Below are 25,726 nucleotides of genomic sequence, written 5' to 3'. Positions count from 1 at the left end.
AGGACAGTCACAGTCTTTGCCACAAATAATGTGATAAAGTGCAAAAATGCCACTGGCTTAGAGGTCAGCACAACTGGTAATATGGCTTCGGTCAGTTCAAAGCAGTCTTGTGACCAGAAATCACCGAGCTTCCAGGAGTCTTAGCTTTCTCTAGGTTTCTATGCCTTTCTGCTTCACTGTCTAGGGCACTGCTTAATCCTTCATCATATGACGTATTAATGATTAACTTTTATTGAGCTCTTGCCTCGTGCTAGTACTAATCCAAATATTTTATGTCTCCTCTCATTTAATATTGTCAACAACAGTGTGAAGTAGGTACTATTGTCATTTTTACTTTATAGACAAGAAAACTGAAGCATGGAAAAGGTAAGTGACTTGTACTGTTGGGATTTAATCTCAGGTTTCTTAACTCTATAGCTCAAGGGTTGATGTAAAATGTAGCAACTAGTTTAACCACAACTAGTTTAATGGCTTAACTGAATGTTTTAGGTTCTTATTTCTGCTGTAGCAAATTACTATAAATTTGGTGGCTTACAATAACACATATTTATTATCTTATAGTTCTGGAGGTCAAAAGTATGAAATGGTCTCATGGGACTAAAATCACGATATTAGGAGGGCTGGTTTCCTGGAGGTTTTAGGGGAGGGAGGATAGGTTTCCCTGATTTTTCAGTTTCTAGCGGCCACTTGCTTTCCTTTCTCGTGGCACCGTGGCCAGCAATTGTATTACTCCAAACTTAGTTTACTTCTTTCACTCTCCTGCCTCCCTCTTTCATTTGTAAAGACATGTGATTATATTTAAGACAAGCCAAGATAACCCTTCGTTTCAAATTTTTAAATTTAATCACATCTGCAAAGTTCCTTTTGCCATGTAAGGTAAACTTTTACAGGTTCAGGAGATTTGGATGTGGACAACTTTGGGGAGCCATTTTTTCTGACTTCTTACCACAAATTTTTTTTGAAGGATGTCTGTCATTTATTCGCAAATCCAAACGACTTCCTCAGGTTTTACACATTTGACCTACTTATAACAGTTGATACTGTCCACCATATACTCTCTTGAAACTCTTCCCACCCATGATTTAATTACAACTTGCTCGCATTTCTGCCCTCTGTGATGACGTTTTCTCTTCTATTCCTTCTCTTGCTCTCTTCCATGCAGATGTTTCTCAAGGACCTGTTTTGATTCTTCATTCTTCTCACTCTGTACTCTTTGCCTTGGTATTCTCTTTTATCCAGTTTTAGAACAGAATCTGTAATCAATATAAGATAACACTTTTGTATCTTTTGAGTTTTTGCTTTTGAATTTCGATGCAACATTTAAAAATGTCTGCTAGATACATTCCCCTGACTGTTCTGACTTTTCAAAATAAGCATTCCAAGCTGAAATTACGGACTGCCTTTCCATATCTGCTGTTCTCTTGGGTTTAAAATTTTTGTTGATGACTCTTCATCTTCACAGTCATCCAGCCTCATGAACTCATGGGCCTTTTAGAATCTTTTAACTCACCTGTTCCTGAAAACTTTTGGATTCTACTTGTATAATATATTATTCTCATTCTTCCTATTTGCTCCATTTCCACTGCCATTTTTATAGTTCTCTTGTCAGGTGTGTCTCATTAGCATACCAATCCATTTTACACATTGCTACCAAATTTTTCTGTTTAAAACTGAGCTTTAGTCTTATTACACCCATTCATCTCAAACATCGTTGGTTACAGAATTGGCTAGCTTTCCAAGAACCTCCTTCATTTACCTTCAACATTATTTTTTCATAAACGTACTTACATACTTTTTGTTTCTGGCAAATTGGACTCTGTTACCTATTCCTCATGTACTTTCTGTCTGCTTGCTCATCATTTCTTTATATTTGAAACATCTTTCTCAACTATTTAAATTTTTCTGAATCCAATCCATTCTTTGAGTCTGTGTAATACTACTTCTATCAAGAAGCCTTCAGATATCTTTCACTTTTTTGAATTATCAGATACTTTCCCATCTTTTATTATATTTAACACATTTTATTCATTTATATAGTTATTTTTGAAAATAGCAATGAAGAAAAAATTGTATCGGGTTCATCACCCAGATAAGTGTTTGAAAAAGTCTTCCCAAGGGCATGAATCCGTAGCATGGGAAAGTTGGACAAGAGCAATGATTTTCAATCAGGAGAGTATGGGAAGAATGCCAGAATCTTGCATGTGTGGAATTGTTTCAAAAGGTATAGAATTGTTTCTTCTTTGGAGAATTATCTGTCCATATCCTTCACCCATTTTTTTAATCATGTTATTTGCTTGCCTGTGAGTTCTTTATATATTTTGGATATTAACCCTTTACCAGATGAGCCATTTAATAATATGTTTTCCCATACTGGAGGATGCCTTTTTGCTCTGCTGATGGTGTCCTTTGCTATACAGAAGCTTTTTAGTTTGATGGAGTCCCACTTGTTCATTTTTTATTCTATTTCCTTGCCTGTAGAGATGTATCCAGGGAAAACTTGCTAATACTTATTTTGGCCAGAGTAATTTAGTTAACAATCAGGTTTACAGAAATTTCAATTCTTTAAACAACAAATTGTCAAGCTAAAATGACTCAACCATTAATGATCAGCTTTATTTTAATTATAGATTTCTCTCTGGTGGTGTTCCTAGTAAATTAAAATAAACATGTTTTTTTTCTATCCTCTTGCAATGTCAACTGACAGAGAAGAAAATCGTTTATTTTATAAGTAAATGTTTTCAACATAGATGTAATTGAAAGGGAATATACAGGGAATGATAAAAAGTATAATACAGTTGTTGAATATCAAGAAATTTTTAACTCATGAGCATAGCTGAAATAATTCATCTGTATTTTAATTTTAATTATGTTATATAATAAAAATGTACAAATGAATATATAGCATTGCCAACTTTGGCTATACATTAGAATCATTTTGGGAGCTTTGAAAAAAAAAGCCAATTTGATCAGAATTCCTGAGAATGAAGTTGGGACATCCATAATTATTAACAGCTCCCAAGGAGATTCCAGTGGTCAGTCAGGTTTGAAAACTGCTGGGATGATACTTGGCTTTACCTATTAGGTTGACATATGAGAATGCACATACTGCCTTTGTGTGTGTGTGTGTGTGTGTGTGTGTGTGTGTGTGTGTGTGTGTGTGTGTGTAATATATACTACACAGATTTGCATAGAAGGGAAATAAGATAATGAATCCAATTCCTTATTTTTGCATGTGTGGCTTTTACTATGACATTTTTTTATTTTTTATTTACCAGGATATACTTTTACATAACATTTATTATGATAAGGCTAATGTTTAATGAGCCAAATGCCAGTGACTACTAGTGTCCTTAATGTATTTTTAATTTATGTTTCACAATACCTTTATGGAATATGTATTCTCTCCACTTTAATGGTGAAGAAACTGAGTCACGGAAATGTCAAGTTACTTGTCCAGTATCATATTACTGAGAAACTGTACAGCCATAATTTGAAGATAAGACCTCTGAATCAGATCCTGTTAATTATTTTGCCACACTGCTTATTTAGTAGTAATTTTTAAATTACTAGTTAAATGGTTATAACAGTAAAAAGTTAACTAGATGACATTAAGACAGCTATGAAACTATAGATTGAGATATTTATTATTTATATATTATTTGATATATGAAAGCTAATTTGCTAAAAGTATTCTAGATTTTAAATACTTGTCATTTATTTTTTTATTAAGTGTATTTTGGTTTAAAAGATAAAGTCCAACAAATACGAAGAAATTTCAGATATCATCTGGAAGGTTCTAATGAACAGGGAGCTCTCTCATCTATTCTTTTTTTGGAGAATGTTGGCTAATACATCAAATCTGTTTACTGTAGGAGTTCTTTGTCCTTTTATATCAGAAAAAAATTTAAATATTTAGGCTAAAATTCCCTAAAGCCTGTAGATGGCAGCAACTTTCTATTCTTGTGTATTTGCTCTTCATAAGCACTTTTGGCTGGAGAGAAGACTGAAGTTAGATGTAAGATGATGATCTGTGGTGGCTGTGTGCTAAGGTATGCAAGTATCCTGAGGTGTATTCACTCTTTGGCTTTCCAAAAGCAATTTTCTTTTATTGGCTTTGAAAAGCTATCCCATGCCCTTTAAATAAAGATTGAATCACATTTGTCTGAATCTGAAAGAAAAAGCTGAACCAAAGGCAGGGCATTCTCAATAAAAATAATATCAGGGAGCATTCTGTTATTCTTTGACATCGCATTTAGGCAGTTATACATTTTTTCTAAATACAGTGACCTGCATGATTTAAGTAGAATTCTAAAAGCAATGATCCAGTAAATTTACTAACAGTTCTAGTAAACTTGCTTCACAGATCCCGCATCTGATGATTGCCTTCTGCTCTTGACATTTTCTGCCTAATAGGCCGTGTAATATGGTTCAAATCAAGAGTTTTATTTTGTCAAATCATTCAGTGGAGAGGCAAGTGAAGCCTTTTACTGTGTATTAAACCAATCAAAGCCACTGATGGTTTGGGTTTCATTGCTTTTGAAGGTCTTATTAGAGATGCCAAGGAAAAAGTCATCCATAATCTTATTGCCCTTCAAACAAATTTACTTAAACATCTTGGATGCTTCTTATTTTTATGTTACATTACAAAGTACTAAAACTGCTATAACTGAGGTAACTTTTTGTTCAATATCCCTCTTTGGATTAAGTGGAATTGATGAGAAAGGATGGCTCATTAACAAGATTTAATAGAATTAGGACATTAGGTCTCCAGTATCCCAGACATTTGGAACTTTTGCAGCACTTTTTGAGTTTAAAGAAACAGAGAAAACCATTTCGTGGATCTGACCCTCTGTGTGTTGCCATCTAACTGACAGATAAGTTTTGGCTTAACTGTATTATTCAGGCTGGTTTCTGACATCTTTTTTTTTTTTTTTTGTCAGTGGGCCAGAATCCAAATAAATATTTTTGGAAGCAGGACACCTTGTTCAAAAGTTGACAAGTCCAAGTAAATGTTTGTGTTTACTAAGACCAAATGAGAGATGAGATGAGCCGAAAATTCTTACAGATGGGAGCTCATTCTCTTTATGTAATTGGTCCTAAATGGAAGAAGAAAGCTAATGAGCCCCAGGGATTTACCCTGTAATTAGTTTTACACTGTCATGGATACAATGATGCACAATTTGTAAATTGATGCACAATTTATAGAGTAGAATGCCTTTACAATTCTAACATGTAATGGCAAGAGCAACATCTGCTATTTGTTAATTTAGTGGAGAAGTTTCTTTATATAACTATCTCCAGGAATTTGATTAGCACCACAAAATCATTTTATAGTCAGATGATTAATGGAGTAACTCTATTCTATGACAGAACTGTCACCCAACCTTTTCTTTTTTTTTACTTTTTATTTTGAATTAAGTTAACACTATGGAAAAGTTGTAAAAATAAGATAGTTATCATATATTCCTCAATTGATCCCCATAACATTAGGTGACCTTTACATAACCATAATACAATTATTAGAACTAGGAAATTAACATGGAGACAATACTGTTAACCAAATTATAGATTCTGTTAGAACTTTACCAGTTATTCCACTAATACATTTAAAAAAAAATCAGTACTACATTTAATTGGTATTTCTTCTTAATCTTGTCCAATCTTTGTCCAATCATTTTTTAATTGTTTAAAGTAAAAAAGACTATCAGTACAGTTTCTGTCATGTATAGAGGTGTTTAATGAACCAGAAAAAAGTATCTTTAATTTCTCTGTCTTTACTGATATCATGTTCAGTAATATAGCTGAAATAGTATTAATGGTTCAAAGGATTTTGTTTCTAGTGCCATTAATGAAATTTTCTGAAGGCCATTTCTTGGAGCCATAAGAGATTATTCCCAATTTTAATTGAATACCAGAGACTTGAATTTCATAAAATAATTCTTTCATACAATAAATATTTGAGTGCCTATTTTATGTAGCAATGTACTTGTCAATGAAAATGACATGGTTCCCACACTCATAGAATTTGGGTTCTTCCAGGGGAGAAGGAGGTTAAACAACAAATTTTACAAGGTTACTTTAAAAATTATAACCGCGGGTTTTATGTTAGAGTATTATGTGTCATGAAAACATTCAAAAGAATGGTATAATAGAATATGGAATTTAAGAGGAAACTTCTTCAGAGTTTATTTTTAATTATTAATCTAAAATAACATAAGATTTTGACATATACATAGTTTACTTATTTCTACTGTTGAATGGAGGCTCTACTTTTACATAGTACGGTTATATGACAACTCAAAGCACAAAATACGCAGGAATTAGAAAAAAGTTGGCATATTCCGTTAGCAAAAACATGGATATGTTGGCTATAAGTTCTTAATAAATCTCTCATATTTATCAAATAGACATATCTGACTTTAAATGAGAGAAGATAGATATATTTTTAGAAATGAATTTAACTTCCATTTAAATGAATTAAGTTTGATTTTTAAGTTACTTTGTAAGATGATCCTTAACAGAATCATGCAAGTGGATTAAATTATCCTGGAAATGCATAGTCTAAAAACTAAGAGAATATTTCCTAGGAAAAAGCATGTTAGATTCGGGTGAATATAAATTGGTAGAAAAGTAAGTCAGGAAAATATGTGATATTCAGTTCTGTGTATTGGTTTTGCCCACCTCTTGTGAAAATGGATCAGAGTTCAGACTTGTAAAGCATCGATACTTTATCCTAGACCCCAAGGGAGACAAAAAGCTCTTCATACCTTTGACATTTAATTCGGATCAATTTTAAGTATAAGGGATTGATTTACAGTGATAGAGTTTGATTTTAGCAATAGAATAGTTTTTAAAACTCAAAAGTTGCTGGAAATGTTTAAGAGAGAGAAAAAAAGAGAGGCTCTCAACAACAAATTTAGTGGGAAAAAAAACAAAAAATGCTGAAAAAGAAACATAAAATGACAACTGAAAGGACACATTCAATCCTGGAAGATATAGAGAAACGAACTGTCATTTTGATGCAAGAAATCTTTCTTTCACTCCTAAAATATATGCAAAAATGCACTAACTGTCCATGTCTTTGACATACTTTTTAAATAAAAATTCTCTTTTTATCTACTTCATCCTGTATGTATTTTCAAGTCTTGTCAGCTAAGATGTCTGTTTTTCTCTTCAGTCTTATCAAAACTTCTTTCATCGTGCATGTTATTTTATTTACTTTTTTATGAATGTATGATTGATATACACTCTTATGAATGTTTCACATGAAAAAACAATGTGGTTACTCCATTTACCCATATTATCAAGTCCCCACCCATATCCCAATGCAGACACTGTCCATCAGTTCAGCAAGTTGCCAGAGATCCACTATGTCCCTTCTCTGTGATACACTGTTCTCCCCGTGATCCCCCACACCATGTGTACTAAACATAATACCTCTCAGTCCCCTTCTTCCTCCTCCCCACCCGCCCTCCCACACCCCTCCCCTTTGGTAACCACTGGTTCCTTCTTGCAGTCTGTGAGTCTGCTGCTGTTTTGTTCCTTCAGTTTTGTTTCGTTGTTAAACTCCACAAATAAGGGAAATCATTTGGCATTTGTCTTTCTCCACCTGGCTTATTTCACTGAGCATAATATCCTCCAGCTACATCCATGTTGTTGCAAATGGTAGGATTTGTTTCTTTCTTATGGTTGAATAGTATTCCATTGTATATATGTACCACATCTTCTTTATCCATTCATCTACTGATGGACACTTAGGTTGCTTCCATTTCTTGGCTATTGCAAAAAGTGCTGCGATGAGCATATCTCTTTTTGAATCTGAGAAGTTGTATTCTTTGGGTATATTCCAAGGAGTGGGATTCTGGGGTCAAATGTTATTTCTATTTTTAGTTTTTTGAGGAACCTCCATATTGCTTTCCACAATGGCTGAACTAGCTTACATTCCCACCAGCAGTGTAGGAGGATTCCCCTTTCTCTGCATCCTCACCAGCATTTGTTGTTCTTAGACTTTTTGATTCTGGTCATCTTAACTGGTGTGAGGTGGTATCTCATTGTGGTTTTAATTTGCATTTCCCCGGTGATTACTGATGTAGAGCATCTTTTCATGTGTCTGTTGGCCATCTGAATTTCTTCTTTGGAGAACTGTCTCTTTGTATCCTCTGCCCATTTGTTAATCGGGTTATTTGCATTTTGGGTGTTGAGGTGTGTAAGTTCTTTATATATTTTGCATGTTAACCCCTTGTTGGATATGTCATTTCCAAATATATTCTCCCATACTGTAGGATGCCTTTTTGTTTTGTTGATGATGTCCTTTGCCGTACAAGCCTTTTTAGTTTGATGTAGTCCCATGAGTTCTTTTTTGTGCATGTCATTTTTTTATGCAGAATTTTGCTTTGTTTCATGAATATTAACCTCTATAATTCGTTCTGAAGTTTATGTTAGCCTAGATAAATTAATCCAAAACTATGCAAATTCCTCTCAAATTGAACCGGAATTTAAAAATTTGGTAAAACATGTCCCAATGATTTTCATTTTTTTTTGCAGAAGTTATTCTACTGTGGTTACTTAAGAATTTTCTTAATCAATTTCATTTTGTATTTAGTTCCTAGAAGTTTCTTCAAAGACGTCTTCAAAGAAATCACTTGTTACCCTGCTGACATACAATGTGTAAAGATACCTGCTTAAATAGTTAGATTTGAGGCTGTGCACACTACTAACAATGGGTATATTTTTCTGTGATATTTAACACTCATCTACTGTATGCAAACATAGTGCTACTGATGGTGTTCAATGAACAAGACTTATTTGTTGAAGAAAATAAAGAAAGATTTACTAAGTCTCTGAAGCCATAAAACATTGAAAAAATTATTATTATGCAAGGGATAGTGACCATCTGTTCTCTATCTCCACTGAAGCCAGAACATGAGAAAATAAACTTTGCAGTATGAGGTAGCTAGGTTAGAATAATTGAGGAATTTCCTAATAGGGATGTTAAATTCTAAAAGGAGTCAGGAAGAGAGGTTGTGAAATCGGCTTAGATTCTTTTCTCCCTTTATTATTAACTTCTGAAGATCTAATTGCCTGTATGATTTCATGAATTCTTTCGAGTGTTAATGTAAGAGCAGGGACCATGAAAAACTAACAATAATCAAATAATAGCCAAAATTTGTTGGATTTTTATTGTAAGGTAAGTTCCGTGAAGAACTTTGCAAACACTGTCATTTGGATGCAGTAATGAAACAGGTCATTCAGTCTGCATGGATTCCACTTTTAAGCTGATGTGACGACCACAGTGAAGAACTCATTGCTGCCAGCAGAGTTGTTACCTCTTAAACTTACTAAGGGGATTGAAGAGTCACTCTTTCTCTAACAGTGGTACTTCCTGTATTTTGAAAGGGACAGAAACACAGCATGGGAAATGACTTGGCCAGGTCATTTTGGATATGCGAACATGACATAGCGAAACTGAGTGTCACTTTCACAGAGCTGTGTCAGGAAACTCGTTATTTCCAAAGCTCTGTATTATCTGTAATGATAACATGATTATGGGCTCTCCTATGCATGTGCTGTGACTCATTGAGCAAACTGAAGAATTCTGTGTTTTTCTTCCCAAAGACAGAATGCACTTTGCAAAAGAATGAACCCAAGTGGCTAACAATAGTTATCATACAGAGAAGAAATCTATGTTTTTAATGGCCCCAGATCTTTGATGCTCAAATAACAATAACCATCCCTTTGCCATCTCTTCTTCCACTGAAACAAACCCTTCATTTAGGTTTCATAATGGGTAAGTCTTAGGTCTTCCCTGAGTTTGCCAGTCCCATGTGATGAAACTTGGTATTTATATTTGTTCTTTTGATTGTGAACTTTAGCAACAGGGGTGTGTCTTGATTTCACAACCTTGTAAGCATGCCCAGCAGTTTCATTGATGAGAGATGCTGTTAAATCCAATGGCAGGAAATAATTTTGGTGAAAACATGTAAGTTGGCAGACAGTTTGCTAGATTCCCCTAAGTTGGTGAAAGAAAAGAACATTCTCCTCTTTTGATAAGGCTTCCAAAATGCATGCATATTCTTTAGTTATGCTTGCACTACTGTTTGCTGTTTCCCAGTCCTGGTCTGTCTTATGAATATTGGAAATTCCCAAGGGTGGGAGTAGTGAACAAGAAGTCCAGAACTCTGAGTTCTAATTGAGGCTTGCCATTTAAATTACCAAGATTAAACTGACACAGGCCACAAAATTGAAACAGATTTTCTTTGTGGCTTTTAGATTGTTTTAAACAACTTTACTTTTTTTTTAGAAGAACAGCAATCAAAAACAGCACAGAGGTATTGATAAGGCCAGATATTTCCATGGCTTAGGTAATTCACAGAATGTAAATTACACATCTTTAAAAAGTGAGTGAATTATTTACTAAGGTTTGTCATTGCCTTCTTGGCTTTGTTTAATTTTTCTTTTCTTTTTTCTTCTTAACATTGCTGCTAGAAATCATTCTCATCCATGAGAGCAAGGGGCCTTTAACCCTTCTTGGCTTACAGGAGGACCGTGTAATACAGCGCCTACTTGTTAGGGCTCTTCAGTTAGATACTCCTCCTATTAACAGTGTGAATATGGGCAATTCACTAGTTGTCCCTCTCGTCTCCTGTAGGATGTGCAATCTCCTGAATTTTCATGACCTTCACATTTTGTCAGATACTAGTCAAGGATTTTGTAGAATGTGCCTTAATTTTGGTTTGTTTAGTATTTTTTTCATGCTTAGACTGGTATTGTGATTTTGGGGGAATAACAGAACTGAAGTGCCGTTCTCATCAGATTAGATCAGGTGGCACATGCTATCAACACGACTTATTGCTGTAGAGGTTAGCACTGATCACCTGCCAGAGGCAGTGTTTTCCTAGTACTTTCCCTTCTTTTTTGTATTTTATTCTTTGGAAGCAAATAAGTTCAGCCTACCTCCAAGGGGCTGGGGATGTAATATTTTAAGATTATTTATTCAGCTAATCATCAGAACCAAAGGCATAAGGTATAGAGCTTTGAATTTCTTAGAATAAATATACAAAGTTAAATGAAACTGTGGATCACCTGACTTTCATTGAGTCACTGTCCCAAGTTGAATTATGACACTCAGTAGTAAGCAGTTATTTTTTTCTTTTCCATCAGTTGGGATGAATTGGAGCAAAGCTGATAAAGGTCAATTTCATGTTGACATGATGAAGTGACTTCATCCAGATCCTCAAGAAGACATTGAGTCAGGTCTTAATATAGTGACTCAGGATGTCCCACCATTATGGTGGCCATATCTAGACCTGTAGCACCATTTTATAGTCAGTTTATACAAATCTTGGAAGAAGTAGCAATGGTTTGCACAATGAATACAACCCTTGACTTGTACCCAATAGCTACCACCTCCCTCATTAATTATTGAGCACCTATTATGTGGTACAAGCTTTTGAGGCATTTGTAGTACTTTATCTTAATGATAAAATGATTTTATGATGTAGTGTTAATATTCCTATTTTATAAGGAAATTGAGGCTTAAAGAGGTCAAATAACTTGGCCATACTAGTAGGAATTGGGTCTGGAACTTAAAATAAGTTTTCTCCACCCTAAACTTCATAATTTTTCTACTGTATGTGAATTACATATAAACTAAATATAATTTAGAAAATCTGTCATAATAGTAAATGTCTGAGAATGTGGGATTTTAGTAGTTATTTTCATAATCACAGTAAGATTTTTTCTATAATAATTTAAGGTTAATAGCTATTTCATTTGGATTACAGCAACACAAAAGTAATTTTGTGGCCACACTATCCCCAGATCCAAGTAAATTCTGAATATTATGGTGTATGCCAAAATTCTCCAGGTGGATAAAAAAGTTCATTAGGTTGAGAAGCATTCATCTGAAGGTGCTGCTGGAAGCAATTTTGTTTCATTTTCCTCTGATTGCACACTTGCTGCTAATTTTGTTTTGTGTATTGAGAGTTAGCATCAGAAATTGTTTAACAGTCAAGGTACAGGAGAAAATCAAGTCAAAGATCTGTCTTGAATATTGTTTGAGAAAAGCTAATCTGTAGGCATCCAGTTCTTAATTCCCAGATACTTTAAAAATATGATGAAAAGTCATTGAGCATGGAACAAATCCTTAAATTCCTGTAAAAGCTTATAAAATTATTTTCCTGGTAGCTGAATAAAGAGCTGAGTTAAAACCAAATATGCAGGTGAAAAGTCCATTCCATTACCCATTTGGAAAACCCTCGCTTGCTGAATATGAACCAGAAAAACTGATCACTCCTCTATTTCCAGGTTTCTTTTGGAAATGGTTTTATGTAGCTTGACATTATTCAAATTCATTATGAGCTCACAATAAAGTTTGCTGCTCAGAAGACAAGTGATTTGAGATTTAGGGAAAGGTGGCTGTTTCATACATTTGATGGAAAATTATGACCAGAATTAAAAAAAAGAAAATATCTAACTGAGGAGACATGGAAGTGACATCTGTGGAAATCTTTAAAAGCAGAACAGCTTCTCATTGGTTTTGTACTGTCCAGATTTTCAGTGTCTTTTCCTAAATCTGTCCATCTGGCATTGTGTAAGAGAGAGAACACCAGGAAAAAATTTAAAATAGTGATTTTTTCCCCCATTCTTTCTTGCCACTTTTGTTATAGTTTTTCCTTCACTCAAATCACTTTTTTTAAATTACTTAGGTCCTTCTTGCCAAGCGGAAAAGATACAGTCTTTAAAAGCTTGGTGTGAGTTATTTAGAGTGTATATTTATAGAAAGAAACCCTTAGGAGGAACCCTTGAGTCACTGTCCCAAGTTGGATTATGACACTCAGTAATAAGCATTGAATTTTGGATAAATAATGTTGGATAAATAATGGATAAATTATTTTGGATAAATAATGTTTTCATGCACAGTTCTAGATAGGAAACATATTTTGGGCAACTAGATCATTAAATTAATCAAAGTCTAACCATATCAAAGATCTTCCTGTGATATTTTAAAAACTATTTACCTTAGCTAAAAGAAACAAGGACAATTTATTTATTAACAATATTCATAAACACTTACTTAGTATGAGTCAGGCACTATTCACAGTTAGGCAGAAGTCTCTGTTCTCATGGAGTGTATAGTCTAGAAGAAGGATGCAATAATAAGAAAACACACACATACACACACAAGTAAATAGTTGCCAAATGGTAATAAATTGAAAGAATTTAAAAATAGGAAGAAAAATTATTAGTGTATAAACTGTTGAAATTGTCAGGAGGCAATGATGACAACAAACAGTTTTTTTACTTTATTTTTTAGAACAGTTCTAGGTTCAAAGTGAAATTGAGTGGAAAGTACAAAGATTTCTTGTATGTCCCCTGTCCCCACACAAGCACAGCATCCCTCACTAGCAATATGCCACACCAGGGGGGTACATTTGTTATGACTGATGAACCTACATTGCGACATAATCATCAAAGGTCTATAGGTTACATTAGGGTTCCCTCTTTATATTATGCATGCTATGGGTTTTGACAAATGTAGAGAAAATAAAAGTTCCTATGGCCAGGATTCTCAACTGACCTTGGTCGGCTTGCTCACTGGACACATGTAGGCAATACCTTTTATTGACTCTATAAAAGAGCTCTGCCCAGTGTTCTGGGCTGCAAGCCTGCAGGAGAGCAGAGGTTGGAGTGGTGGCAGCGCCAAGGACAGAGACTGAGACAGCTGAAGGGGTAGAGAGGCCCAGAGACAGAGACCAGCTTGCGGCATGCAGATTCGCTCTGAGTGGACAGAATCTTAGCGCTTGACTTGCCACCATGACAATAAAGTTGGGTATAAACCCTTTCACCCAAGAAAGTTCCATTGTCAGTTTTCAGTCTCACCGAATCAAGAGTGAACTTGCCTGAGGCTGAAACCCACTGGCAAGCAACATGTATCCACCATTACAGTATCACACAGAATAATTTCACTACCTTAAAATCCTCTATGCTCCACCTTCTTCTCCTTCCCCCTCTCCTAACTCCTGGCAACCACTGATCTTTTCACTGTCTTCACAGTTTTATCCTTCACAGAATGCCATGTATTCAGAATCAGGCAGTATGTAGTCTCTTCAGATTGCCTTTTTTCACTTAGTAACAGGTGTTTAAGGTTTATCTACATCTTTTCATGGCTTGATCACTAATTTCTTTTTAGTCCTGAATATATTCCAGTATCTGAGCATACTAAAGGTTATTTAGCCATTCACTTACTGAAGAACATCCTGTTTGCTTCCATGTTTTGTCAATAATGAATAAAGCAGCTATAAATATTTAAGTGAAGGTTTTGTGTGGACCTAAGTTTTGTGGACCTAAGTTTTCAGCTCATTTGGATTAATACCAAAAGCCTAGTTGATAGATATTATGGTAAGAGTATGTTCAGTTTTGTAAGAAATTGCAAAACTGTCTCCCCAAGTTGATGCACTATTATGTGCTCCCTCCAGCAATGAATGAAAATGTTGCTCCATGTTTTCACCAGCATTTGCTGCTGTCAGTTTGGATTTTTCATCATCCTAAGAGGTATGTGGTAGAATTTCATTGTTTTAATTTTCAATTTCCTAATGAAATGTTATGTTGGGCACCTCTTCATATGCTTATTTGCCATGTATATATCTTTGCAAGGTGTCTATTCAGGTCTTTTGCTCATTTTTAATTTTGTTGTTCATTTTCTTATTGGTGCATTCAAGAGTTCTTTTTCTGTATATTTTTAATAACAGTCCTTTATCAGATATTTCTTCTGTGAATATTTTATTCCAGTCTGGCTTGTCTTGGTAATATAAACTTCTGATGTGGGGTAATATAGGACATTTTGTAATGAAAATAGCTGCATCTTTGGAATGTTTTAGCAGATCAAGGGGAAGGCACCAGAAATAGAGTAGACTAGTCCATGATATGCTCCAGTTTTTAATCTCATTTAAGTTTCCTATACCTTAAAAACACTAGTTTTTATATGCTGGGCAACATACAAGCACATCACATGTCTTATTTCACTTAATCCTCACACTGATCTTGTACTGTAGGTAGGATTACCCCTACTTGTAGTTTAGAGATAAGGGAACTGGTGCTCAAACAGGTTAGGTACTTTGTCTGGGATCACAGTTAGTAAGTGTCAAAGACAGAAAGAGGACTCAGCACTGTCTGACTCCATAGCCCCTGTTTGAGTTTTCACATCTGCTCCATTGCAGTCTGTCAGCACCTACCTATTTTCCTGTTTCCATCTCTCCTAGACTTTTAGCTTGACCATGATGTGTTCATTCTGAAGGATCAGTCTCACCTCTTCCTGAACAAATACTAAAATAGGTAAGATTGAAAGAGAAACAATAATGGCTCCTTGAGGATGTACAAATAACTTGGGAAAAGTTAAAATATATTACAAATAATGTGAACTATTTTGGAATATTTGGACAGCTCCATAACAAGTAAGTATTTTTGTTGAAGCAGATTTCATTTTAAAAAACAAATTACAAGGACAGAAGGACAAGTTAAATGTCACCACAAACAGGTGAGTCTAGTATGTAGGACATTCTATGGGAAAACAGACCTGGTTTTTGTGTTAAGTCAAAGGCATGAATAAAACCTGGGGGTGGAACCACTCTGGATTAAAAGGGATGAGAGAGACGTAACAACCAAATGTAATATATGGGTGTTGTTTCAATCCTGATTCAAACAAATCAACTTTAAAGAAACAATATCAAATATTGACTGCTATTTTTGTTTGTTGGGAAAATGGCATTGTGATTATGGAAGAAGAAGTTCATATATTTTTTATAGATGAATACTGAATTATTAAAATAGAAATAATACAATGTGGGAATAAAAGGAAAAAGGTAGTTGAAGCAAATGTGGCAAAATTGTGGTAATTATTGAATTGGCTTGATGGATATACAGGAGTTCATTTCCTAATGAAATGTTATGACTTGACTGAGAAAAGTTATTTTCTTTACTTTTGTATATGAAGCAATATTTTTACAATAAAAATTAAAGCTGTTTCTAGGAACAGTGACAAATGTGTGGGCACTTATCTTAGGATTTGGCAAATACTTCTTGGAAACTTTTGCTATGAGAGCAGAAAACAGAGTCCTATCACTTTCATTAATCTATTCAACAAATATTTATTGGGCTCTTTTGTGTGCTCAGCAATGGATATACATGTTGTCAAGCATGGTGCAAAGTTCCTGATGTCACAGAAATTACCACCTAGTGGGAAATACAGATGCAACAAACCATTTCAACCATTAGAGCATCAAGAAAGGTGAAGAACAGGGTGCAGAGTATCACAGGGCTATGACACAGAAACCGGAGGTCATGGAAAGACTCCCCTGGGGAGCAGAGTTAAAGCTGAGAGTGCTGTAGGCATAGAATTGAGCCAATAAAATGTTGGAGTGATGTAACACTTAGAAGGATGAGCCAATGTGGTAGGGATGTTGGGAGGTGGAGTGGGGGACAATGGAGCATTGGCAGAGATCAGCATTTCAACGTTCTGGAAGCAGTAGAGACCATGGTGAGAGTATGAGGAGCAGAGTTGGGAAAACAGAAAAAAATGATTGTCAAGAAGTAGGCAGCCGTGGTCCTCTTATGCTTTATAGTCCATGTTAAGATTTTATTCAATCTTATCCTAAGGAAAATGGAAGGTTAAGCAAATGTCTTAATGGGAAGGAAAGACGACACAGTTAAAATATCCATTTGCAGATTGAAAAGTGGATGGAATATGGAATGATTGGGAGGAAAGGTATCAGTTATGATGATACTGTAGAAATACCTGTGAGAGAGCCTTTAGCTTTGACAAGATGGTGGTGATTGGAAATAAAAAGATAAGAGAAACAGGAGGCAGAACTGACAAGATTTGATGATAGTTTAAATGTCATTTACCCTAAAAACATCTCTCTTTGGCTATGGTCAGGGAACAAGCCTAAGTAAGAACTGAAGGCACTACTGGTTATTAAAGGAGGAAGATATTTCTTAGGTAAAAGGTATCTGAACACCTTAGGGCAGGTAGGCAAAGAATTTGATAAATGGTATCACAAGCTGTTTAATTATTTATTTGGTACCTGTCTAAAGACTATAAATTTTACTAACTTTTGAGAGATGCTAACTTCTGGACCAACCACCCTGATAATGCAGAAATGAAAAAAGTCCTATGTAGTGAGAACCCAGCTATATCACAAGCCCCATCCATTAGACTGTGTGAGAGGACATGCCCTTCACGGTGGGTTTTTGGAAGATGTCTTGACTGAGAAAAGTGTCAAATTATACAGAAAAATTGAACAGTTTCTGAATAGCATAACATGCCGGTTTTGAGATGTACAATCAGATTTTCTGCCACTCTTTGCCAAAAATCTGATTTGGACATCAGCCTTCCGATTGATGGCCCCTGACTACTCTTTTGGAGCGATTCAACAACCTCCCTTCTAGGTAGTGCAGAAGGGCTTCTCCAGGCTCTGCAGAAGTGGCTTGCAGACAAAAAGATATGAAGAATGGCATTCTCATGAAAATAAGCTCTAGCAGAAATAAGCAGAGCTGAAAATCTCATTAAAAAGCCAGTGAAAAATCAGGCTGTAGGCCAAAAGTGACTTTACCATGGCACTAAAATAAATGAAATAAAATTTGCCTTTCTTCCACTTGTCTGGGAATCTGTGTTCTTAGAGCTATAAGGTATGGTCTCTTGGCTTAGTAATTTGGAAGCAGTGACAGAGCGGAGAGGTTGCCTCTGAGGGATAAAAATGTTTTTTGAGATAAAAAGACAAGACATTAAAAATATTATGGTCTGAATAAAATTTTTGCAAAGCAGGTGAAATCTAAAAATGATTTGCAACATTATTTGATATGGTAGAACTTGAGATTTTATTGACCATTCGTTCCAAATGTTTAAAGACTTTCTTCACTTAGTCCTGCTTACTTTCTCACAAAGTCAGCAAACCTGTAAAGTATTGTACAGCTGTTTGTCTTCTGCAGGTATGTGGGTTAATGAAGTGAGGGCAGACAGGTGAGGAATTTGTTTAGGCTGATGCAAACATATAGCTCTTTTTATCCCTTTTGGGGGAATACACTGAAGATTTTGTCTCTGTTATTCTACTCAAGCAGTTCTCTTACATATAGTTAATGATGGAAGGACAGTAGCCGGATCTGACTTACATAAAAGTGGATTGAGAGGCTGATGCAGTAGTTTTTGTAGATGTCAGCATGCAATTGACCAAGAATATTACCCTACTGTGGACTCCCTGTCTCCGACCCCACTGACATGTTTATAGTATTATAATGCCCCTTGATTACCAACTTGTGACATCTGTTTCAAATGGTTAGAATAGTATTTTCCCCAAGAAGATGCATGTTAAATATCAACCTATCCTCAATGATTAATTTATCTATTTACCTATTATCACCTGTTGTTACAAATCTCAAGGTAGGTAGTGAGAAAAAAAAGTTAATTTTTGTTTGGCAGAGAAGAATAGAAATATTAGAAACTGGAGTTGGCATGATCTCATAATGGAGGGAAGGGAGGTGCTGAACTGGACAGTGAGAGAGCAGCAGTCCAGCACTCAGAGGGTGGAGCTCTAACAAAACATGGGTTGGACTAAGCCGGAGGTGTTATTGTAGCATAGCTAGATAAGGGCATTGTCTTTGGAATCCAGCAAATCTGGGATAGCAACTTAATCCTCTTAGTAAATGTTTGGCCTTGGAAAAGTCACTTAACCTCTCTAAGCCTTGATCTCCTCATCTGTATAATAATTATAATAATGATACCTTTATCAAAACATTGTCAAAAGTCATTGAACATTATTGTTTTAATATTGTTAGATCAATATTATTATTGCTTCCATTTAATGATAGAGTCTGGCAAAACCTACAGATTTATCAGAGAGGTCTTTCTGGGCATGAAGAATCCACTAATGCTGGATTAACTTGGAGAAACCAGACAGAGTCTACTTAAATTATTCAAGGGCAGAATCTCCTAGGTAGCCCCCATTACTATATACTTGTTCTTCTTTATGCCCAGCAGTAAAATGAATCTATGTCTGCAAATATTGATGTTTTCAAGTCTTGCCACTTGCCTATCTGGGTCAATCATTATGGCCAGAGGAAAGAATGAACATAGCTGATTTTAGATCATAGGCTCCATTCTTGGGCCAGTAGGTAAAGACAGTTTTATCAGAACCACCTGAATCTGTAAATTAAATTGGAAATTTTTCTAATAGGTAAAGAGAAGAAAAACCAACGTATGGCAACCCCAGAATGTCTACCACACATGAGCCAGAGGAAATGGCCCTCACAGGATAGAATTTTTGGGGTTAATGATAGGTGTTATGAGGGAGTGCTGGGGACAGGGAAGCAGGGCTTTCCTGGATGTTACGATACCATTCATGAGGAGAACTTAAGCATTCATGGCATGAGTATAGCTAGCTAGTTGGAGAGACCTCTAGCCCAAGTGCCAATTTTAGGTTTGAATTCTGGCCCTGCCACTTAGTAGATGTGTAACCTTGGGGAGATTGCTTATCCTCTGTAAGCTTCAATTTTCCCATCTGTAAAATGGAGGTGGTAGTAGTAATAATATCTATAATACTGTGTAAATGAGATAATTAAAGTGTTTAGCATTAAAGTGTTCTGGCACACTTAGAAGTAGAGAGTTAATACGTGCTAGCTCTTACTGGAATTACTTTCATATACTTTCTACAGAAATCCCTAAATAGGCTGTAAGCCTAGATAATTGAATGAACAATTTATGAAAACGTTTAGCCATAGTAGTCAGAGAGTGATCCTCTTTCATTTTGCATCACTGATATGTCTCCTGGAGACAGAATCATGATCATTTTTGGAGTAATGGCCTTATGCTCTCCACCAGTCTTGGGAACTACTGAAATCCATCATATTTAGGGTGACCGTATAATTCATCATTCAAATCAGGACACTTTTGAAAGTGATAGGAGGCACTTAAAACAACTAACATGTAATTGAGATAGAAGAGGTATAAATTGGAACTTCCTCAGGTAAACTGATTCAGTCTAATGATATTGAACATATTTTTATAAGACAGAAAGCTTTAGAGCAAAATTGCCTAGGGGCCTAACAAAGGTAAATGATTCTAAAAAGAAAAAATGTTTTCTTTTCTCTTTCCTTATGCACTATCAGTGAAAACTGTATCAGCATTAAGCATTATTTATTTATTTATTTATTTATACCCTATATTGATTAGTATTCTTTTAAGAGATGGAATATTTGCCTTACACAATGTTATACTTTAAGCTTAGTTACAGAATATTAATAAAGAGATTTACAGATAGAAAAATGAATAAAAGTTTTTATGTACTTTAAAAATGTTACCTAATAAAAAATGATTGCTACCTTATACATAAAGGAGATAACTGAGTAAAATATCTGAAGCATTGAACATATAACAATATTATTGTAAATGCCAATATTTATGACTATTATGAAGGCAGTAGTAAAAAAGTAAGTTGTAACAAAAAGTTTGGAACAACTACTTAAAATATCTTAATTTTAAAATCATTGTAAATTCAAGTGTTTTCCTTCTTCTAAATTTTTACTTCATATGATAGTGAATGCCTTATGTTTATAAGCAGGCATTCATGAGTACAGTATATCTTACACACAAAATATTCACAGAGTCTTCCATGATTCTTCTGTAAACATAACTATTGTCTATCTATTGCTATCAGTTGTAAGGTTGGAAGGCACTTTGAAACAGATGACTGATTAAAAAAAGAAGAAAATGTATCTTTCATTAAGACAGACCACTGACAGTGAATGCTGGTTCTTCAGAATCCAAAGGATTTGCTAATCCTTATGTCCCATAATTTTGCAGGCAGTCTGTGCTCTATATTGCTTTATGGCCATATTAATCTTTCATTCCAATGCATTTTCTTAGTTCAGCTGCAGTTTTTTCCAGTTTTTCAATGTTCCATTGCTATTGTCTTCTGTTTGACTGAAGTTTGTTCACCTGACAGTGCAAATGCTTAAGAATTGCACCATATCTCTTATGTTGTATGTTTTGTCCTACTATTTTTAGTTTTATAATAAATCTTGATCTCTATTTCTTTTCTTAATTTTTCATGGGTATTTTTTTCTTCTTCAAGAAAACAAGTTCTTTCAATGATAGATTCTTTTACAGTTATAATTTGATCCTTTAGCTTTGTAATGTCTTCCTGTACTTGTTTTATCTGGTTTCCTTCTGTATTTTGGGAATCTTGTGTAAGTTCCTCTTTCATTGTCATTAGTTTTTTAACAAGATCTTGTTTTTCATGGAGTTCAGTCATGAATGACCATTTGCTTTCTATCTCCCCCAAACTATCTTTATGTACTTTCATTTTTGCATAATATTCATTATATCTTAGCATGTGTTCCTCTAAGTCTTCTTGGGCTGCTTCTATGTCAAATTTAAGCTTTACATTTTCTGTATGTAAAGATTTGATTTGAGTTTCCAGGTTTCCACACTGAAGCTTGATATTTTCTATGGCAGCATCTTGTTGATAAATTTGCATTTTTCTTTTTTTAGTTTCTGCAGAAACAGATGCTTTGTTTTTCAAGCTCATGAAGTTCATTCTTCTTCAGGAACTCTATGACTCTTCCTTTCTTTATTGAATGACATTCTTCTGTGCTTCTTTTCCCCTTTTTGCTTTACCTTTACTCCTGAGGAAAGGCTTCCACTTGCAGAAGGGTCCGCCGTCTCCTGCCAGCCAGCCGGCATTGCCCCATGCCCCTCTGGGGCCACCCGCCAGCCTGCCTGCTGCCCTGCTCCCTCCGGGGCCTGCCCGACACCCGGCTTCGCGATTGCTGACCCTCTGGCTACTGTCACAGGGCCCTTCGGCAGCTCTGGTTCCTGTTCTGCCCCGACGGGGTCACTGAGCTCGGGTTTGGCGGGCTGTTTATTTATGTAAAATATTGTTAGAGTGGTTCATACATCCACACGAATATTATAGTAGATGTATTTTTCTCTTAATTTGAGTTCATTTGTAACATAAATTGAACTAGAGCCAAGAATAATTAATGTAGAAAAGACGGTCTCTTCGATAAATGGTTCTGGGATAATTGTATATTCACACGTAAGAATGAAATTTGACCGTATCTTATACCTCCCATAGAAATTAACTCAAAATGGATTAAAGACAAATGGAAGTTCTGAAACCATGAAAACTTCTAGAAGAAAGCATAAGAATAAAAATACTTGACATGGTCTTGGTAATGAATTTTTGCATATGATACATACAGCACAAACAACATCAAACTAAAAAGATTGTTTCAGAAAAAGAAACCATTAACAAAGCAAAGAAATAGCCTACAGAATGGAAAAAAAATATTTGTAAACCACATATCTGAAAAGGGGTTAATGTCTAAAGTATATAAAACTCATATAACTCAATAGCAAAAAAGACAAACAACCCAATTTAAAAACAGGCCAAGAACCATGAATAGACATTTCTCCAAAGAGTATATATTAAAGGCCAAAAGGTACATGTAAAGGTACTCAACATCACTAGTCATCAGGGAAATGCAAATAAAAACCACAGTGAGATATTACCTCACACCTGATAAACTAGCTATCATCAAAAAGAGAAGACATAAAAAGTGCTGGCTTGGGTGTGGAGAAAAGGGAACCCTTGCGTACTTTGGTGGAATTGTAAACTGATACAGCCACTATGGAAAACAGATGGAGGATCCCCAAAAATTAAAAATAGAACTACCATATAATGTGGTAATTCCACTTCTGGGAATATATCAAAAGGAAACAAAAACACTAACTCAAAATGGTATTTTCTGAACCCCCATGATCATAGCTGCATGATTTGCAATGCCAAGACATGGAAATACCTAAGTGTCCATTGATGGAAGAATGGATCAAAAAGTAAGAATATATACACGTGGATATATACATGATGGAATATTATTCAGTCATAAAAAATGAGGAAATCCTCCCACTTGCAATAATGTGGATGGGCCTTGAAGGCATTATGCTAAGTGAAATAAGTCACACAGAGAAAGACAAATATTATATGATCTCATTTATATGTGGAACCTAAAGAGCCCAAAGCTCATAGAAATGCCATAGAAAAAGATAATCTGACTTGTGGTTACCAGAGGCAGAGATAAAGGGGCAGGAAATTGGGGGAAGGTGATCAAAGGCACAAACCTCCAGTTATAAGATAAATAAGTACTAGATATGCTTGATGACTATAGCTAATGCTGCTGATGTATAATATACGGGAAAGGTAAGAGAGTAAATCCTAAGAGTTCTCATCAGAAGGAAAACTTTTTTCCTTTTTTTCTTTCTCTTATTTTACTTGTTTCTAAATGAGAAGATGGATGTTAGCTAAAACAATGTGGCAATCATTTCACAATATATGTAACAAACCATCAAACTGTATGCCTTAAACTTAGTAGTAATGTATGCCAATTGTTTCCCAATGAGGCTGAAAAAAAAGTTATTAAAAATTAATTGAACCAACCCAAACACATTGGTATGGTTATATTTAAATATATCAACACTTTTAAAATAATAAAATTGATTAAATTTCATTCTGTTGATGAACGACTGACATGTTAATCTGAATTTGGAGTCAGTATAGTGCTTTAATATCAGGTTTCTGATTTTTGAACCATTAAATTTATTTGATTTCTCATGCTTTTATTTTCCTATGAGTTAAATAGAATTTATAGTACTGATAGCCAAGGACTCTACAAACAACTCTTGAGTTAAGATGATATAATTATCATTCATAGTCTATTTTAATTCCTGTATTACTTTAGGTGTCTTAAGTGGGTAACTAAAAATACCAATGATAGCATAGCTGACTAGTCAATTAATGTAGAATCTGTGTTGTTCCAGAAGTGATTTAAGAAATAGTACAGGAATATCTACATTTGAAAAGATGAATGATTTAAATTAAGCAAAAAGGAAATAAGAGTAGGAAGAAAAGATGGCCTCTGGAAATGATGTTAGAACATAAAACATAAGTCATGAATTTATATTTGCTTCCTGGAAAGGGTACATAAATAAAATAAATCCCTAAATTTTAGCAGTCACAAATTAAAAAAAGGAAAACATAATCAGGTCCAACTGTTAGAAAGTTCATAAGCTAAAAACAAAGCCACTGGTCAGAAAAAGCACAATTCTTCTTATACTGAGAGTAAAGAAAAATTTCTTCCCTTAGAGATGTACATGATATGACTTCCTTTCTATTCCACAAGATTGCTTATGTCATAATCTAATAATAGCAGATAACATTATGTTCTCTTCCTTAACTTGGTGCTCACAACACTAAAAAACAACAAATTCCCTTATTTATTTTTAACCCTTTCACTCAAGTAACTGGCTTTTGTACTGTTTATGTAATAGTCTGATGTTCTAATAATATTCTTCTTGTATCTTGTATAAAAATATGCAGATTGCAATGTGAAGTAAATATGAACTTTCAACAGATTAATATAAATGCACATGTGGAGGTGCAATGTTTCAAAATACAGACTTTATTTTTATCCCACATAAGTATCTTTTTGTATTTATAGGCCATGCTAGCTTTCTTTCATCTAATAGACATTATTTTTCTTGTCAGTAGCCTTAAGCTTAAGGAAGCTGGTTCAGGAAGCTGTGTTCCGTGAGACATGATACTCTGAGAAGATTAAAATGGAGGGAATCTTGGCCTATGGATCTTGCATCTGTGAGTGTGAAGTAGATTTGTCCTACTTGAGAATCAGATTGCCTTTGCTAAGGCAAACCCACTTCTGTGAATGTGAGTGTGGCAGAAAACATACATTTAATGTGTATGCTAAAATCCAGACCAGGCATTTAATAAAAATATTGATGTAACACAAATTGAACTGGAGAATGGGCAATCATCTGGCTAATTAGAAATGAAAATAAATGTTGCGGTTTAGGAGCTCCAATACATATCATCCCTGCCCTCTTCTGGTTTGGAACTAGTGGAAACATAGACATAGATTCTGATAGATGAAGATTTAAAAGCTGTGAATTTGAGCATGCAGCTTAACCCATGGCCACAATTCAGGGCTATAAAGATGTAACACCATGAATTAAACTATGATGTCTTCCTGGGTCTGGTAAAGACCTCTATAGAGAGAAGTAGCACGTGTCCAGAGAAGAGGATGCTTCACAAAGGAGGATCCAAAGGAAATGAAGTCAGATTTGGTTTCATATAACAGAAAACTCAAAATTGCAGAGGCTCAAACAGTTAAAGGTTATTTTTCTCTCACATAAAAGAAGTCTGGAGGTAGGCTGAATCAGGCCTATTAGGGAGTTGGCCTCCATTGTTTCCTAGCTGCGTAACAAGGAAAGTTACATCTCATTATGAGTCTCAGTTTCCTCACATATAAAATGAGTACATTGGTGGCTGTATCATAGAGATGTTGTTAGATTAAATAAGATATAAGGCAATTATCAGAGCAGGCAAAATATACTATTTACCTTTCAGAGCTATAGAGCAAACTAAGAAAGTAAGTTTTTAAAAATACTTGAAGAAACAAAGGTGAGACTACGATGGAAAACAGCAATAGTTGCTGGAGATAGGAATGGTGTGAGGGTGACTGAACAGCAATAATTTTTGACTGGTGTGAATTTTTTGGCATACAACTATTATATATCTTGATTTTGGTAGTATTTCTGTAACTGTATATGTTCATAAACTCACAGGACTGTAATTGTACACCTAAAAGGGTGAATTTATTT

At 35.0% G+C, this 25,726-nt stretch overlaps 1 protein-coding gene and 1 long non-coding RNA gene across 8 annotated transcripts in view; one reads left to right on the top strand and one right to left on the bottom strand.

Moving 5' to 3' along the window:
- Nucleotides 1–290: 290 nt before the first annotated feature.
- LOC118967474 (uncharacterized) overlaps nt 291–25,726 on the top strand; it is a 50,933-nt gene continuing 25,497 nt past the window's right edge. For 3 of the 7 annotated variants that reach the window (XR_012124200.1, XR_005054546.2, XR_005054544.2), the window contains exons 1-4: nt 305–366; nt 14,478–14,553; nt 15,261–15,333; nt 24,597–24,701. This is a non-coding gene — a long non-coding RNA (uncharacterized lncRNA). Of the gene's footprint in view, nt 367–10,300; nt 10,398–14,477; nt 14,554–15,260; nt 15,334–24,596; nt 24,702–25,726 lie in introns of those variants that run through there. The other 4 variants (XR_005054552.2, XR_005054545.2, XR_005054556.2 and 1 more) reach the window with 4 other exon arrangements.
- LOC108394188 (coiled-coil domain-containing protein 122-like) lies at nt 20,954–21,383 on the bottom strand. The gene is made up of 2 exons (XM_017655572.2): nt 21,075–21,383; nt 20,954–21,034 (listed from the first exon to the last, which is right to left on the bottom strand). The coding sequence occupies exons 1-2, from the start codon at nt 21,381–21,383 to the stop codon at nt 20,954–20,956; spliced, it is 390 nt and encodes a 129-aa protein (XP_017511061.2).

This window comes from Manis javanica, chromosome 13 (assembly GCF_040802235.1).
Source record: "Manis javanica isolate MJ-LG chromosome 13, MJ_LKY, whole genome shotgun sequence".
Classification (NCBI taxonomy): domain Eukaryota; kingdom Metazoa; phylum Chordata; class Mammalia; order Pholidota; family Manidae; genus Manis; species Manis javanica.
This window is presented reverse-complemented; position numbering and strand designations above follow the sequence as displayed.

What these genes read in the sequence shown, in the direction of transcription:
- LOC108394188 (XM_017655572.2), bottom strand. Translation starts at nt 21,383, where the DNA reads ATGCTAAGATATAATGAATATTATGCAAAAATGAAAGTACATAAAGAT. An exon ending in AATTAAGAAAAGAAATAGAG is followed by an intron (nt 21,035 to 21,074) that starts ATCAAGATTTAT and finishes GTAGGACAAAAC; the next exon opens with ATACAACATAAGAGATATGG.